Here is an 18,176-nt window from a genome sequence, read left to right as displayed (position 1 = left end):
TATACATACGTAGTGGACATAACTCGTCCTCCCGCTCATGCCATCCTGGGAATCTGGGTTCCTCTTTCTTTCGGGGTCCGGTGTGATTTTTCCCTTCTATGCCCGAACCAGGTGCACCCTTCGCCCCCCACCTCCCCTGGCTCGGCTAAGGGACCTCACATTTGCTTACTCTATTTTAATGGAATATTTTTCATGGCCTGAGAGGCCAGGAAACCGCGGAAAGGAACTTCCTAGTTCCTGGCAAGCCAAACCTGAGCAAGCCCCTTCCCCCACGGGCCTGCTTTTTCCAGCACTGTGCTCCGCACGTTCAGCAGCAGCAAGTTTGGAAAAAAGAAAAGGCACAGAAAGCGGTGAACAATTGCAAATCGGTGATTTACAAAACAATCACAGAGTTGGAGAAAGTTGTGTCTTTGTCTCTGTCCGTTGGCTTGTTTCCCCCCAGATGCGCAGAGCTCTTAGTTCTTACAAAATAAGCTCTAAAACCAGTTAGCAAAGTCTAGCTCGGATCACAAGTTCAGATCCTCTAACCTCTTTCCTTCGGGTACATTTACAAGGGATTTAAAATATTAATAACAAATCAGAGCCAGCCGGTTTTGCAGAGGAAGCAACAATTGGTAGGTGGCTGAGACTATTCTTTGAGCTTTTCAGCTTCTCACTAAAGGCAGCTACTTTTGAAACACTAACCTCAAGCCCAAGCACGGAGGTTGAATCTGCCAGGGAGTTATTTCTGCAAACCGCTCTGCTCCCAGCAATGATCGTAACCAGTGACTTTGGGGCCCTAAGCCCACCCGCGGCGGGCCTGAAAGGCCGGTGGCAGGAGTAAGGCCCGACCCTGCATTCCTTGGTGCTGGCTTCTGGGAGCCCAGGGCCAGGGGTTAGTTCCCTCGCGCGTTTCATCTGGTGCATTAGGGTTTAATGAAAAGAAACACAAAAACCAAGCCATTAACTCCGCCAACGATTAAACGGGATGGTGACCTGCTGCTATTTCTCACACACAATGAAAGCACTGGCCAGGATAAGCGCTCGGGCAAGCTCTTGCCACCCCAGCCTCCACAGGGGCAGCGCATTAGCTATATAGTCAGGGTTACACCCCGATTCCACCCCTGGCTTCCTACTCGGGCTCCTTTCATCGGCGGGCTTCGCTCTGATTTCGGGTAACTGTGAGAGGAGCCGCTCCGGACCGGACAGGGGCAAAGGAGCCGACTGAATCTCTTGCTTTGGAGCTCAGTTGGGACGCGCGAGCCACTTGAAAACGTTCCCATCCCCGAGACACCGCACCGCGAAGTTACCCTGCAACAGTTGGGCGAGCTTCTAACTCCAACCTCTTCTCTCCCCCCCGCCCCAATAAATCCTCGAAATATTACTGGGCCCGGCTGAGATTTCAAAACAAACCCACAAGCCACGCGCTAAAACAGTTTCGCTTCTAGAACAACAAATTACTGCCCCCCCCAGACACACGTTGGGCCTGACTTCAGTTAACACCATGCAACACCCCCCTCTCCTTTGCTGAGGCGGGACCCCAACTACCCCAGGGGGGTTAAAATCCCTACTTATTGTGACCTACATGGGGCTGAGATGGAAAAGGTAAAATGAAACAAAAAAATCGGGGAAACGCGCCAAAGGAGAAGCTTGTTAAATAATTTATTGATTTATACAAAGTCTTTCCAACCGGCGTGGAGGCAATAGTTTTAATCCAATTTAAACTCCAGTGTCCAGTTTCGTCTGTCTTTTTGGTTGATTTTTTTATGTGATAGAGCATAAAATCCGTAGCGAGCAAGAAACTAAAACTGCCAAAACGCTCAATGAGAGGAGAGGGGCGAAATAAGAGCCATTTTTTACACTAGAAATATACATCACAAAAATCTGAAAGTTCCTATATACAAAGTGGCTGAGTTGCAGTCGGTGATCCATACAAAACAGTAACAAAATCTGATTGTTAGGAGCAGGAAATTGGCAAGAAAGACGAGGGGGAGGGGGGAGAAAGTAAAAAGAAACCAGATAAAGGAACGTTGGAAAGATTCCTCTGCAATTTACATCAATGAGAAGAAAGATAATTTCATAACTTATTCTGTAAAAAATATATACATTTCACATACATCTTAGGCTGTACAACACATCACTTTTAAACATCCAGTTACAATTCTTCTTTATAATGTTTATACCCTGGTTATTTCAGCTTTTGTAAAGCGCCTTAGGGAGCAGTCAGTCTTGTTGGCTAGGGGCTCTTGCCCTTCATCACAAAGTATCCGAGTTGTTACTGCAGGGGCTGATGAGGGGTAAATTTGTGGATTTGTGCTTTTTCAATAACCTCGTGATTTTTTCATCGTCTGAGTTGGGGTCCAGAGGTTTGTTATATTCATCATCGTCCTCATTATCTGAGCTCTCCTTCAGCTTCTCCGTCTCTGAATCGTGTTTTTTCTTAGCTGAGGCCATTTCTGCTGCGTGCCTCTTTCTCCATTTCGTCCTTCTGTTCTGGAACCACACCTGTTGGAGACCCGGTAGAAGAGGGGGGGGGGACCCTTAGCTGTAAGTCTCCTTCCAGCATCCCCTCCTCCTGCAGATTTGCAACCCTCCCTCCATACACATATAGAGCGCCTTTCAGAAAACTTGGTTTCACTTTCCCTCTGGAATATTGCTTGCCCTGGGCTGTTCCTGTTTAAACAGTAAAGTTGGGTGCCTACCGCCGTGTATAGGCCTTTGACATCACTGGTTCCGTCTCACAAGATAGCAGGATCGTTTATGTACTATTAAAAATTCAACCCCTTTATAAGAAAGGGGGTCATCACTTTTGACTCTCAAACAATAACATAAAGGCCAAACACTGTACATAAAAGTATTAAAAACTGACGACTGCAACAGGATAGCTGTAGAGAAATCTGTATGCTTGTGTGAAGTAATTGCATCTGCCGCTGCATAACACAGCTCATTCAAATTGAATCTGTATGGTTTAACAATGTCAGGCGAAGGAATATAGTGTCCTATTCCTAACTTCCCTTTTGTTACAATGAAGCCAAAATTAATTGTTGTTCAAATGGAATTTTGGTAGCATCGGAGAATAATATTCTTTTAAAAAGCGAATGGCCAAGAAAATAGTTCACGGTCAAATTATCTATAACCCAGCATACAATAGTCCAACATTGCCAAACTATTTCCCATTATTACTATGTTTAAACAAAATGTACACATGTCTAATATCCCACACGGAACTTATTGGAATATTGAGAAATGTGCAGTCATTTCCCTGGAGTAGTTTGTAACTGATTTGCAAAGCTAAGGACTCTGTATATTTAAGACAATGCAAAAGAACTTTAAAACACAAAGGTAAAATCTATTACATATAAAATATTATTTTAATTATAAATAACCTGGAAGCGTTTTTTAATATGTTTGCATCATTGTAAGGAATTAAACCAAATGTGAAAAGCTATGATCGTGTTGTCCAGAAAATAAAATATTACTGTTACGATTAAAGTAAATCAGAACTTTAGGTTATATTTCCTGTCGTAATTTTAATACTCCCTCAGGGTCTGTTAATTCAGTAAATTGTGAGTTGAAGAAGCAGTTATACTTCAGTTACGTGCCAGTTTCATCTTTCAACATCTGTGAATCCATTAGTAAAATAATCTTTACTCAGAGACGATTCTGGTGTGTAAAACGGAGCTTCTTACCTTAACTTGACTTTCTGTCATTCCTAACGAATAGGCCAGACGAGCTCTCTCAGGTCCTGCCAAATATTTAGTTTGTTCAAACGTTTTCTCCAAAGCAAAAATCTGCTGCCCTGAGAAAGTTGGTCTTGAGTGTTTCTTCTTTCCATCTTTGTCCAGAACCATTCCAGTCTGGGCTGCAAACAGAAGAAAATGTCCAGTCAGTTACTAGAGACTACATCTAATTTCAGTGCGAGAATCTGTTCTCCAATATAAAACGAAAAAAATCCCCTTGGTTTCAATCACGTTACTCCGGATTTCAACCCATGTAACCGGGAGCAGGATTTCGCCCTGTAATATTTAGCAGAATCGTATTGTAAATGACACCACGAAACTGCTGAAACGGCATTTAAATGATAATGAGACATGTTGTGATGAAGTTAGGCTGCAGTTTTTAGTTTATTACAATGAACAGTGTGAGGTTATGATACTGTTTCATGTATTGCAATTCTGAGTGCAACATGCCCCTGTGTTTATAAGTCTATACTGCTCAGTATCACAGGCAGGTTTACATCTTTATCCACCCGCTGTTGTCAATGGTATTTCCCACCTGCAGCACCAGATTAGATAGTTATGATAGGTCCACATCTTTGCCTTTGTAGCTAAGAAATCGAGAAAGATCCTGACTCAAAAAGGGACCTCTACAATCTCCTAGCGCAGCCAGACAGTAGAAAACACTACCGGGTGAGGAGGCGGATTTCAAAATTACCTTTACCAAAGGGGCCTTAATAAAAAGTCTGATTTCACGACAGACAAAAAAAAAATTCAAAAACAAACTCTCCCACACACAAATGTATTGGATCCTTCAACGCCTCCCCCCATCACTTCCTGCTCCCTTCTAGGATCAGATGCACCCTCACTTACCAGGACAGGCGATTCTCGGATCTCTCCAGGGAGATCCCTGCATAACTCCCGGCCAGAAAATAGGAGGTCGCCCAGGCAGCTCTGCCAAGGGCTTTGGGTACCTGGACACAGCTGCAGGGTTAAAATACATCCCTGCTGAAGTAGCCAGTCCATTAATCCGGGGCAGCCCGGTGAGGAGATTGGTGGTGGTTCCAACAGGTCTTCCCAGGATGTCGCTTATTCCGTGCGGAGTCCCTAAGGGGATCTGTGTGTTCAGTCCGCCCACGGCTGGTGCTTTGAAGCTGGAGGGATTCTGCAGGGTGTAGGGGAATAGAGACGTCTTCATTTCAGCCATGTTATGCAGAGCAGCCAGCGGTGTACTGCTCAGAACAAATGCACTCTGGCGATTAGTATCCATCTGCCCCACAGCTAACATTTGTGATCATCAATAAATCTATATATAGATGTATAAAAAAGCCAGCTGTTTTATTCTTAACCCACACGAGCAGCGCCAGCCACGGGCTCGTTAGTCTTAAAAAAAAAAAATCAAAATACCAGTCAGTAACAAAGTTTTGTGCTGAGTAGCAAGCGATCGCCTGGGCTCTGCCAGGATCTGCAGCTGCAGCAATGCACACTGTAAAGTTTCAGTCAGGAGGAAAACAAAAATGAGGCAGGAAAATATTGCAAAGCACAGGGAGGCAAAGTCTCGGTCAAAACAGACTTCAGCTGGCAGTGTCCCTGGACGACTTTGATTGCTGAGCCCCGATTGAAAATCCACTAGGAAATCAGAGGATTCGGAAGGGCGGGTGGTTTTGATGATTTTTTTGTTTGTTTTTTGGTAGTTACAGGCAGAGTTCCTTCCCGGTGAAATTGACTCAGAGCTGAGACCAGAGCTGTACAAGATGCACAGATAACCGCACAGCCACCTGCAAGGCGCGCTCTCTGATTGGACGAACCCTCTTCAGGAGCAGCTCGGATTGGCCAATGGATTGGCACGCTGGTCCTCCACTTTGCATCAACGTCATTCTGGAGAAGAGCAACACTAAATGAAGATTTTATTATAAAGTCAAGGTACTTTAAATGGCTGTAAATTTACCCACTGATTTATCTTTCAAACGACTAAATAAATCCAATTGAATGGGAATTTAGTTAGGCTAAAGCTTTAGAAGGGAATCAGAACAAAAAATATGAGCACACATTTTATCAGATCGAAATAATGCAGATTTTGAGATCAAATTACTAATGCATTAGTTTAACCCTGATTCATAGAAAACCAACTAACAACAACAACAAATTACAACTTCGTTAGTTTTATTTTTCTGTTATTTTTTCTCTGTTCAAAATATTTAGTGAAGTCGTAGAACCTAAATATAGGAGCTAATAAAAAAGTATCACACCAGGTATCTGAGCATTAGATTTGCCTTTTCCCCTTGATGCTCAGACTAAACAATACTCCAGACTGTTTACATTTGTCACACAGACTGTCAATTCTAACTGTTCGATTGCTAACTAGGATTGCTCACAAATGTGCAGCGGATTGTGCCCAGCGTTCTCTTTGATATAAAATGTAGATCTTATTATCTCTACAGCACTACAACCCCGTAACCTAGAACGAGCTTCTTAGCTGTCATTGGTATCTGTAGAAAGGCTTTTAAAGCAGAAGAACCAGACTTTTAACTAACCGAGCGAGGCGGGCTTTCTGTTTGAGAGTGAAATACGCTCTCGTGGTTCTTTTGTCATTTACAGTTTGGGCCGATTGTAACTCACAGGCAACTATACCGGTTCAGTGTGGGTTTTTGAATGCTGTTTACCTGATAATTAGTTTTCAATGCACTACTCTCTATTTAACTGCTAATTAGTTCTCTATACTCTCTAAACTGCTCACTATATATTATTTTTGAATTTTGAAAGCATTTTAAAGTATTATAGTTTAGGATTAAGTTTGATAGCACCTCCTGCCATCGGGGTTTAAACAGACTTCTCCACTGAAATCAGTGGGGACGTCCGCTTAAGAACTGGTGGCTGCATGTGGTCTGCTGTTCAAACTGAAAGAATGTATCTTAAATAATAAACGTGCTTTATACGTGAACTCGCAATATTTTACAGTGCATTAGCAGAAATATAAACCTTGTCAAAGATTATTTCTTAATCGAAAACATTCTTAGTTGTTACGAACATGAAAAAATGAGTAGGTGCCATATTGCTGGAAAATACATTTGGAGGGATTTTTTTAAAGGGGTGATTTCTTAGTTTATTTTTAAATGACTTTTCACGTAAGTTGTGGATACATTATTAGCAAAGGAATAGTGTGAACTATAGCTAACAGGGAAGTGAAACGTTCTAAAGTTTTTTAAAAGATATCTATGAATTTCCAAATGAAGCAAATGATTATTATTATTAAATAAATAAATAACATATACATTTAAATAGAAATACTATTAAGTGTATACTTTAATTTATTAAACGTATTAAATGCAGTAATTAAATGTATGATCATATAACAGTTGAAAAGTAGTTGTTTATCTTGAAATTGCTACCTTGATTATATTAAAATACATTTCTGGAATTAAAAACTTCGACTAGACCAATTATCTTTATTTTAGCCACTCTGACGTTGTATTCTCACTATCTATCCATCCTGGTCTGCATACCATTGTACATAATATTTCCAAGGAGCTGAAAAAAACAGTGAAATTGTTTGTTAAGGCCTCTTTAGAGTGTCATCAGCTTTGTATCCCGGGTCATATGGTTTATAAATACTATAATTAGAATTTGTATTTAAAAAGAGACGGTGAATGTCATCTTCTTTCAGCTCTTTGAATAGGGTACAACTACATTCTAGGTTCAGGCTTTGCTGTTTGGTGCTTAAAGGATTGTACGGAGGAAATTTATATTCATATAGCATCATGCACTGAAAATTCATATCTAAGCTGTAAAGATTCCTAAATCCGCTTGACGAGGTCCCGGATTTGATTCCCGTTGAGAATGAATTGATCATTTTTTCCTCCCGCTGTTTGGGTTTGCTAAAGGTGCCCGGTGCGCTAAGGCGGTTTATTATTCTTTCTGACTTTTCCGAAAAGTGACTGGTTAAGTGTTTGTCTTCTTAAAGGAGAGAATCTTTTACAGTGTTCTTTTCCCCTTTACCTGTGCGGTGGGTTTCGCTCTCTCTCTGATATTTTTATCTTGTCTTCCTGCCCTCTCCCCCGCACTCCCACTAGCATTTAAATAATCATACATGTGAGAGAACAACCTGGCTTCAGTTTGCAAGATTGTTTCCCTTGTAGTGATGTGTGATTTTTATCTTGTCTTCCTGCCCTCTCCCCCGCACTCCCACTAGCATTTAAATAATCATACATGTGAGAGAACAACCTGGCTTCAGTTTGCTCCTCAACTACAGTGATTGCTGGATACTTTGATACTGGCAGAATTTAGCTGGGAGAGTGCCTCCTCAGGGTTTAGATGATTTGTGGAGATGAAAGTCACTTGAGCCATTGCAGAAATATATTTCCAGTATTTAGCAGTGGAGGGGGACCTGAAATGATAGGCGAGTGGTGCTATTCGCCTGGAGTGGAACCGATATTTCCCCCTCTGTGAATATCGATTTTTCATTAACTGACCGTTTCAGTTCCAGCAAAATATAGCAAAGCCGCCCCACGGGTGATGGGGCTCGTGCTTTAATTAAAATAATAGATACAGGCCGAAAACTATAATTCCCTGGAGAGCAGAGATCACCGCCAGGTCTCCCGGATTTATTTTAATTACACAGGACAGATTAACAAAGGAAACATCTCACTTGCTTTTCTAGTTCTTGGGAGAGAAACTGACACCTATAAGTGCGCTCCAATTCCGAGTCCCTTCGCACTTTGCAGGGATCTCAGCGACATCGCTTGAAGGGAAACAAGCCCTGGTGACCATCCATCCTCTCCCTCCGATCTGAACCTGCCCTTTAGAACATCAGCCAGGAGCTCAGCCCAGCGCAGCGGGCGTTGAGAATGTGCGCTCATGGCTGGTCTTCGTGCTGAGACTCACTTGCCCTGGCCAGTTGGCCTTTTGGTCCAGGCGCTTGGGGCAGAGCGAAGCATTTTCCTGTTAAAGTGGAAGCAAGGGGGAGAGCCCTGTTCCCATTTCCCTTTTCAATTTGCTTGCTCCACTGAGGATTCGCACTTGCTTTGTACCTTAGTTTGGATTAAAGATCACCCCCATCTCCTCGTTTATCCAGATGATCGAAGGCCAGGGGCGTTTTGACAGGGTCCCCATGTGCACTATAGAACAGTAAATAGGGACAGGATTTTTTTTCCCCACCCCCGAGTAGATTATAGAAAGAATTGCCGCGTTCACATTAATCCCCACATGTTCCTTTGTATTTTAACCCTTTAAAAACTTCCCTGGAGCATGCTTAATTCGGAGGAAGGTGCAACAAAAGGGACGGGACATATCGGGACCATTGTAGGAGGAGATAGTTGTATGGGATGCCAACGTTATCACCGAAACCCAGCAACAGAACAGCCAATGGTTTTCCGTTGTCTCTAGAGTCCTCCAGCGTTTCAGGTTGCGATTGTTAGTGTGTGAAACGCTGAACTGCTCCGTGTGCTGTGTAGTCAGTTACCATTTTACTCACAGAGCCTTGGCGGGTCTCACATATGCATAAGTTGAGTCCCCTTAAAAGAAAGGAAATAGTTTACCTTCCACTGAGTGCGGGCTAGCTGCAGACTCTGTTCCCATTTTGCAACAAGCAGGGACAAACCCATCAGCAAACAGTAATGAAGGAAAACAAAGCGCTTAACAGAGAGGGGACAGATGCTCTGACATCTTCTGCTTTCTGTAACCCGGTCACAATTGGCCTTGTGTTGGGAAGAGCTCCCCTTAGGAGACACAGGGACAACTAGTGTCATAAAGAGCCCACATCCAGGCAGAGAGCAGGGCACCACCCCACGCTCAACAAACCCAGAGACCTTTTCAGCCAGTTCTTTGTGAAGAAAGAATGGACTGATTCAGCCTGACCGTCACTTCATAGTTCCAGGCTGGGAGGTTCAGGCTTTTCACTTTATTACCTCCAGCCTACTTCCACTGCCACTGAGCGCTCCCATCCTGCACGCGCAGCTGCTAATGTGCACAGACCGGCTGGTCCCATGACTAATATCGGTGACTGTGTGAAGTGTAATGACATCTAACGCACTTTACCTTTCTCCACGGCTTCTAACCTTCTTCCCCCCACCCATAAATACAAAGACTCAACTGCTTTGGCAGCCTTAGATTGAAATGAAAATGTAAAGTCAGCATTTAAGCCAAAACAAGCTCTGTAAATGTCCCAGGTGTAGGCAGTAAGTTTGAATTCAAAGGTGAAATTGGGAGATCATGTATGTCTTGAAATTTCCCAGTACCACCCTTTTTATTCTGCCACGGTGGGTGTGAAAAGTTTCTTCCAGCGTCTGATCACAATTGCTCCTTCTTAAACTGTCAACAAGGAAACACGTTTATTTCCAGCGATCACAGTTTATGCGTGTTTTACAGGGATGAAATGATAGTTTTTGCTAATTTTCTCTTCTCTCTCTCTCTTTCCTGCGCCTGTCATTTGGGTTCTTTTAAAATTCTGCCATAAATAAAACACAATCCAATACCGAGATGAGAAATCCTCCTTACAGCCCCTCGTCTTCACGCTAAAACATTGCTCTGAGCTTTGAGAATAATTTATATCCGTCATCAATGACACTTGTTACTCATTAATTGTACATTTGTCCTGTTTATTGACTTTCGTGCGATCTAATACCCCGAAGTTTTCTAGAAGGAAATATATGACTCTCATCTCTGCAGACCCCACGGCGTGATAAAACTGCTTTTACAATGTTTTATATCTTTGCTTTTGGCGCTTCCATGAGATAGGACACATTAAAAAGCGGCATCAGTTCAAAGTCCACGGCCTGGCAGCGCGACGCCTCGGGAATAGATTTTGCAGAGCTAGTGAGCAAGCGGAAGGCTGGGTGAAGAACTGAAGCCTTGACATTTTGCAACCGTAGTTCAAGAGGAGCCAAAGGAGGGCCCCAAATGTCCCATGACCTTAAGCCGCCCCCCAGCTCTACCTGTGGTTGATTTCCGCTCTTACAGCTTCTCTTTCATTCCCTGCAGCCTGTCACTGTCTTTCGGTGGTTTAACGCTGGAAAGAACTTCTGAGAATCATCTTTTAGGAAATTCACCTTTTCCCCTCCCCCCCTGTTAAATCTTGCCTTGTCCCGCAGGCCAGGAGCAGGTAAAACCCTCATTGACTGAGAGTAAAACCAAGCGGGGACCCCGCTCAGCAGCGTCCTGGGTGGCCCTGTCAATTGGGGCAGAGTTTAAGCTTTTGGTCCCCCCACTCCCAGGCATTTACTCCACAAAAATGTTGGTGTCAGAAGACTCAGTTACAGTCGGATTATTCCCCCCTAATTAAACCATGGGTTCATCTTGTAGTGAGCTGAGCCCCATCCGTATCCTAATTCCATCGCTGTCTGTGCTACAGCTTTGGAGTGCGGAAGGACAATTTCCCAGTTCATAGACAGGGATAGCCCCTCTCAATCACCAGCTGGAACTGCCCCCCTCCCCATCGTATTACTGTGCAGCCAGGCCCTACATTTCTAGGGTTTCCCCCCCCCTTTTTTTTTTCTACAGGCAAAGGAAAAACCTCCTGAGCCTGCAGACAGGCTGAAGCAATAACTCCAGGGGAGCTGGGAGCTAGCCCCAGGCATTTAAATTATCTGTTAACCTCGATTGTTAATGGTAGCATCGTAAATATCAACCTTGTCAGCTGTTTTACAGCTGATTACTGTGGTAAAACATCCACCTTACGTTCATATCCGCACCTGCTGTTCAAGACATAGACGCTGGGAAACGTTGATATAACAAATAGCCCATCTTCTGCCAGCAGAGGGATTTCCTCAAGCTGTGTATTTCAGGGTCCGCAGCACTTCGGCCAGTCGAGTTTTAAATAACTCCTGTCAGGTGAATTTCCCTACTCTGAGATCTCCTTATTCCGACGGTTTCCCTGATTCTTGTTTTGTTCCAGCCTGTTTTTTTCTGTTATTAATTTCATCTCGGTACTCCTAGTTCTACTCCTGGGCTTAACAGAGCAACTCGAGGAGAGAAGACGGGAGTAGCAGCCCGAGACTGAGGAAGGGGCTAGCGGATGGGGAGGGGGTGGGGGTAGACGTGATGAAATTTCTGCCATTTTTCCCCAGTTGGAGCCTGAAGCGGTAGTAAGTTACTAATCAAAGAACCACGTCTGGCAATCGTAGCAAACGGGGCCAGTAGATTAGCTGGGCTAGAGGGGAAGTTGCAGTGGGGGGGGCTGCAGTGTAGGCATCTGCCTGTGAAGACCCCCCCTAGGGATGCAGGTAACAGCCATCAATGCCCGGAACCCGCAGCCTTGGCGGCGCAGCTGAAGTCAGTCGGAAGGGTGGGGGCACAAGCCATTTCGGCTCGGACGGTAGGACAGCGGCTGTGTTTTGCTCTCGAGGTAGCTAGACAAGGGTTTATCCCCCAACAAAATGAACACCAGGAGAGACCAAAGAACGTGACCCAGGCGAGCAACTTTGTGGCAAACCTCAGCCCTTTCGCCTCATGTGCCGCGCGCGAGGGGCTGCACCGCGCCAGGCTCGGTGAGAGGCGAATGTCAGCTGTCCAAGGGCTTGATCGCCCCTTGATTTTGTGACAGCGGAGTCCTGTATGTGTGATTCCAGCTAGTCAGCTGCCTGCTCTGGCAATAAGGATGGAGCCGGAGCGAGCCCTTAATAGAGACTCTCTGATTGTTTGGCTTATAGGTGTCAACCGGGCAAGGAGAAAAGGCAAGTCTAGCTCAGCCTCTGGCCCAGGACTAGGCAATCGGAGCCCTAAGGGTCGGGAGGATCCCTTGTCCCTGGGTATTGCACAGCCACAGCGAACTGTGCCCCGGAAAATTACTTTCTGTAACACAAGTGGGTGATCTACGTCTGTGTGCAGCCAAGAGGCCACACGCCCTGTCCCACCAACGAGAGCCAAACAAGAGTTAACGGGACCGATCCTGCCCCCCACCCCCACAACTATTAAAGGAAATCTGATTTTGATTAATCCCAGAGACAGGGAATACCCGCATAGGTGCTGGAATTAGGTCATAGCCTTTGACTCCAACTGTAAACCCTACATCTCACTGTACAAATCCAGCACCCCGACACCCTGAACTCCCCATTGTAGCAAATGCCTGTGGAAGGCTCTGACCCTCCCCTCTTATTGATTTGGAGAAAAATTGATGATGGTTAAAAATAATATGCTCAGAGACAGAAAAGGGAGATTGTCGAACATGGTGAAAGTCTCACTGATGAAAATGTGTGGGTGACTTTGTCTAAAAAATCCTAAAAAATAAAAATTAAACCTCTTGGTGCATTATTTCGGTGTCTTTCTGACAGTAGGCTTAAGGTTAATTTCGGTTAAGCAAAATAAACTTCTTCTATATCCAATCGACGGATTCATATTAATTAAAATAATAAACTGATCAAAACACACTTTCTCCTTGAAGTTCAGCCTGGAGTCCTTTTTGTGCAGCGCTACACGTGTAAAAAACTGTGTAAGTGCCTCTGCTCTCCCGCAGTGAATTAGAAAGAAACGTTGTAAACATTTTCATTACAACCAATTGTTTTAGGAAATTAACGAAGTCGCTTGCTTTAGGCCTCAGTTAATGAAGGAGACTCAAAATGTCACAAAATTGCACCGTTTTATTTTGTTCTGATCATGGATTTTTTTTTTTGCAATTAGTTAGGGACACAAATGTAAGAGGACCCGATGGTGATACAGAGCATATTTGCCTGTCAACCCAGAGATCTGGTATCTGGCGTGCGATTTTCAATTAAATGGTGGGGGGCTTTGGTCAAAATTAAATTTGTGGATCAACTTACCCTAAGGAGATTTCCTCACAGCTGTCCTTAGTATCCCAGGAGTATATCACCATCAAACCCAGGCTACGTGAGACGCTCTAGTAAAGACAATTGCTGGCATATATGATTAGTGCTCCTAAAATTATTTACCGTTCACACTAAGTCTAACTGATGCATTCATTCCCGGAGTGAATATCACCCGTCAGAGAAAAAACTTTGACCAAACTCTGATGAGATTTACGCTGTCGGTGTTTGCCAGCCCATGATTTACAAAACAATCGTAAATCGGCTCCCAGTGCAGGGTCTGATGTGAAAGTGTAAAGTACAGCGCCAGAGCAACTAACAGCTCGTGGAAAAAGCTAATGTGCACGGGACCACCATTATTTTAGGCTGCTCAATAGTCTCCCTGTCTCTAGTCGCTGCGTTGATAGGCGATGGCTTAGCCTCACACTGAACGCCATGTGACTGTCTTCAGCAAGTGGCCGCTGAGGGGAGGGGGGGAGAAATGAAGGGTCCCTCTTGATACCATGCCCCATGAAGCCTCTTCCTGCTCTGTCCTCGCTTTGCAGAGCGCCTCGATCTATCTGTTGCTGTTCTACTGCCCTGCCACCCTGCCAAGCAGAACAAAGTTGGGGAAAAGGTCACTAAAGATCAGTAGATACGTTTTTGGGGGGGGCTGGAACTAGGTATCTTTTCCTTCCCGGCACTGATCATTGCCATACACTGAGAAAACAATACAGCCTTCTTACAACGCCAACCAATGGGTAGGCTTTTGCAACTTGATTTTTTAAAAAAAAAATAAAATAAAAATCCGAATTCCCAGCCTGCAGTGACTTTTGAACAACATCAGGTGCTGGAACTAGGTGTGCTGGGGGTGCTGCTGCATCCCCTGGTTTGAAGCGGTTGTCATTAGATCCTGGATTTACAGTTTGGTTCAATGGCTCTCAGCACCCCTCCTGTACAAATTGTTCCAGCATTTCTGTCAGGAAAAGCCTGTGGCACCGCTGCACTGGTTCGCAAAGCGGTGGGGCGATCATAAAAGCGTTCCCCTCGCCACCTAGTGCTGCTCTGCGGAAATGCCCTGAAAAATAAAGTCTTATAAATAGCAATAATAGAAGTCAGCTTTGCAAAATTATGATGAGAATTTATCAGCAGCGGCACAACATTTATTCACTCACTTTTACTAAGACGATGAAAAGAGTAATGCTATTTTACTTCCCTGTGGTCCCCCCCCAAGCAAATAGAATTAGGCAAAGTTTAATAATACAGTTGCCACCAGCATGTATGCAACAATGTATCTTTATAAGGCTATTCATAATTGATTAGTTTACTATTAGCTCATAATAGTTTCTGCTGCTGAGCTAATCATAATGGACACCTTCAACCCTGGCTGGTGTATAGCTCAGGTGGAAAAAATGGGCCTTTCCCCTACTTTGTTTTCATTGTCATGAATACAATTGTTTTAATGTACCATTTTTTTATAGGCTCCTCCAAGAGTCTGGACTGTCGAACAGAGCCGCACAAGAGCCTTATAGTTCACACAGACTCTGAGGTGACATGCTTTATTTTTAGGGCTCTAAAAAAATTTTCATCCTTCAAATTAGTCCAGTAATTGTAATAAAGGAAAGTGCATTAGGTGGATTGTACTGTTTCCTTGCATCATATTTTACCAGGCTGTAGTGATTTGTTTTTGTTTTTGTTTATACTTTAATTCCTGTCATCTAACGGTAAATATGATTGTTGGAAAGCATTTGGACACCAATATTAAATTGAAACAGGAGTTTTTAAATAAAAGGCTTTAGAGCCTGAGCATAATAAGCAAGATAAAAGTGGATTCAGACTAGCAAAGAAATGCAAAGAAACATCAGTAGTAACCTGCCAAACTGTCCTCTGGTGTGTAACCCTTGATTCACATGGAGTCATTTGGGAACAAAATATTATTTCATGTCCACTTTTTTCCCTTCTCATTCTGTTAAGGAAAAATGACACTTTTTGTTGGGCTGTTCACTGATAATAAACACAGCACTTCATTACATTTAACTGTCTTTCTATGGGAGAGATTGCTTTAACTCTGCAACTATTGAAATTAATGGAAGTTTTGCCCTGCCTCCCATGGGAATAGAAACAAGCCACTGGTGACATTTTGGTTTGCAAATAAATGACTACCTTTTCGGGCCATACTTATTACCAGTCTCAGTTTCGTTTCAAAATTAACAGAGAATAAACACCTCTGCTGTTAACCCATTTATCCATGTTTGTAATGTAGCATTGTACTAAGCTTAGCCAATGTGGTTTATAGTTACCTTAGGAAAAAGAACAATTTTCTGTTTAATGAAGATTTTAGTGTAGTGTTTCTTATGGGCCAAACTCTAATTCCTCTGCATGAGCTTTTTGATTAGACAGAAAGAAACCTGATTAATCACATGCATTTAAATAGGCCGCAAGCCAAATGCCCGCTGAGGTCAGGCTTTGCGTTCGTTGGTGTTTGGGCTGATAAAGGCCAGCAGGATTTGGCCCATTAAATGTTGTTTGTTTATTATGATATTTCAGTTGTATAAAGGGTTCAAGCCTGACTGTCTTGTGCTGCAAAAGTTCCACTGACAATGCGTGTGTTTGGATTTAATTCAGTGGGCAGGTTTAATGTACAAAGAAGTCAGGCTTATGGCCAAACTGCTTTTGTAGAATATGTGCCACCTCTTGTGCAAAAATGTTTGGCAAGTGTTTAGAAGCTCTGCTGGACTTTTCTCTTACACAAGTGTAGAGACAACAAAATAAAACCACAGATGAGGATAACATAGATTTCATGCTTAGATCATATGCTTTGTCTTTCTGTGTCTGCGTTGGTTAGTTTATATGTATATATCTACAATACATATAGTATACAAATACATGCAAAACAAAACAAATGACTTGTGCAGCAAGTGTTCTGTAGCTAAGTGATATGTCAGCAGTGATTTTTATAGTTTCTGATATGCAGTTTTATGTTAAACTAGAGTCTGTAGTTTAAATCATTTTAGCATATGAAGTGACTCAGATGCATAAATGTTTTCAGGACTGGCATTGTATTTGAGCAACATATAGCAGAATGCGGTACTGGTCCTGATTTGGGCCTCTGAGTACATTATAAACAGTCTTATTAATAATAATACTAATATCCAAGTCTTTGGCCTGACATTTCTTTTGTTGAATTACACATGGAAATATGAGAAGTGGAGTGTGATTAGCCAAGCAACCTGGGCATGGAGAGTAAGCACTTGACATGCTAACAATAGCACAGAGAGTCTATAAGTCAGCCATATCAGAGGTTGTGGAGCAACATGAATGTGTTTTAATGGAGTAAAAAATATAATTCCTCTTGGAAGCTAATACGTTGTGGCAAAGCACTTAGTTTTGTCTGTGTTCAGACTGAATGTTATGTGTAACCATGGAGTATGGCATGATTTGGCATGAAAAGCCTGTTGAGAATGGGATGTTACTTAAAGGGATTACATAAAGGGGTGCTGAGTTTTGGATTTGGGAATCTGAAGCCAGGTGACATCTGTCTGGTTTTAGGCTTTGCATTAGCAGGCCTGCAAAGGCTGTGTATATCGTCCCTTGCCATTTTCGGATATATATGGCCTATGACTTTGTTGTTGTTTATTTTTTTTTAATCTAATGTCAATCATACAATAAATATAGGGAATCACTCATGCCAGTCAATTTTGCTTCCTTAGCTGAACCATATGCTTCTACATCCAGCAATTCCTCAGGAGAGAAGAAAAATAAAGTAAATATTTAGAACATCATTGAATTAACTGTGAATTTGGAGTATCTCCAAAAATCTATTCAGAGTAAAGTTAATAAAGAAAATATCACTGCCATAATGTGGGCTGGAAGAAGTAGAAACTGTAAACAATTTATGGAAAAATGGTCTCTTTGGGACAGATTGCCACCCCTTTGCAGAAACCTACAGAAAAGAGACCATAGAGCTAGGAAAACTCCACAGTGTTCCAGGACTCTTTGTTGCTTTTTACAGATCCAGACTAACATGGCTACCCCGCTGATACTCGATATAATGTTCTTGTTAGAGATGGTGAGCTGGTGAGCTGTGATGTTTACAGCAAGTGAGGCCTCCCAATCCCATGAATCTTTAGGACCCATAGGGAAGGGGTGCCACAGACCTGTACAGTGTCAGGGGACAAGTGAGAGGTCCTCTCCACACAGGGGACTTGTTCTTCTACTGTAGCTCTGTGTCCCTCACAGCACATTTCCTGCTTCTTTGCAGCACAGCTCCAATGGATCCATGTTGTCATTGCTTCCACAGCCAGCAGCCACCTCTGGGTCCTATTAAATGGCAAGGTTTTTGCCCCAAAGGGGTCCATACAAAGTGAATACATCCTAGTATTTTCTTTGTGGGGTATCTTCACAGGGTGACATATGTCCCTGCTGGCCACACTCCTACCTTTTATGTTCCTCCCTGGCCACCCACTTCCTGTTCCTTTCCCACATGTGACACTCCTTTGTGGGGGCCAGAGAGTTGGAAGGAACATAGCAATGTCAGGAACTGTCCCCTTTTGTCTACATGGAAGGCGTACCCCATGTGCAAGGATTTCAAGGTACAACTGGGCTCAATAGTAGGCTGAAAAACTGCTCTCACAGACTCTCCTACATTTGTGTTTTTTGTCTTAGTCTCATTTTAGAGCTTGATCCCACAGTATCCCCCTAGTTGAGGACTCATGTATAGCACACAAGACCAAGACATTAATTCCACGTG

The 18,176-nt window shown here is 43.3% G+C and overlaps 1 protein-coding gene across 1 annotated transcript; it reads right to left on the bottom strand.

Annotated features, from left to right (window-relative positions):
• Positions 1 to 1,674: 1,674 nt before the first annotated feature.
• NKX6-2 (NK6 homeobox 2) lies at positions 1,675 to 6,364 on the bottom strand. The gene is made up of 3 exons (XM_032799702.2): positions 4,569 to 6,364; positions 3,669 to 3,841; positions 1,675 to 2,484 (listed from the first exon to the last, which is right to left on the bottom strand). Exons 1-3 carry the CDS (start codon positions 4,981 to 4,983, stop codon positions 2,236 to 2,238), a joined length of 837 nt encoding a protein of 278 aa, XP_032655593.1. The 5' UTR covers positions 4,984 to 6,364; the 3' UTR covers positions 1,675 to 2,235.
• Positions 6,365 to 18,176: the final 11,812 nt, after the last annotated feature.

Source organism: Chelonoidis abingdonii, chromosome 15 (genome assembly GCF_003597395.2).
Source record: "Chelonoidis abingdonii isolate Lonesome George chromosome 15, CheloAbing_2.0, whole genome shotgun sequence".
In the NCBI taxonomy this organism is placed as follows: Eukaryota; Metazoa; Chordata; order Testudines; family Testudinidae; genus Chelonoidis; species Chelonoidis abingdonii.
This window is presented reverse-complemented; position numbering and strand designations above follow the sequence as displayed.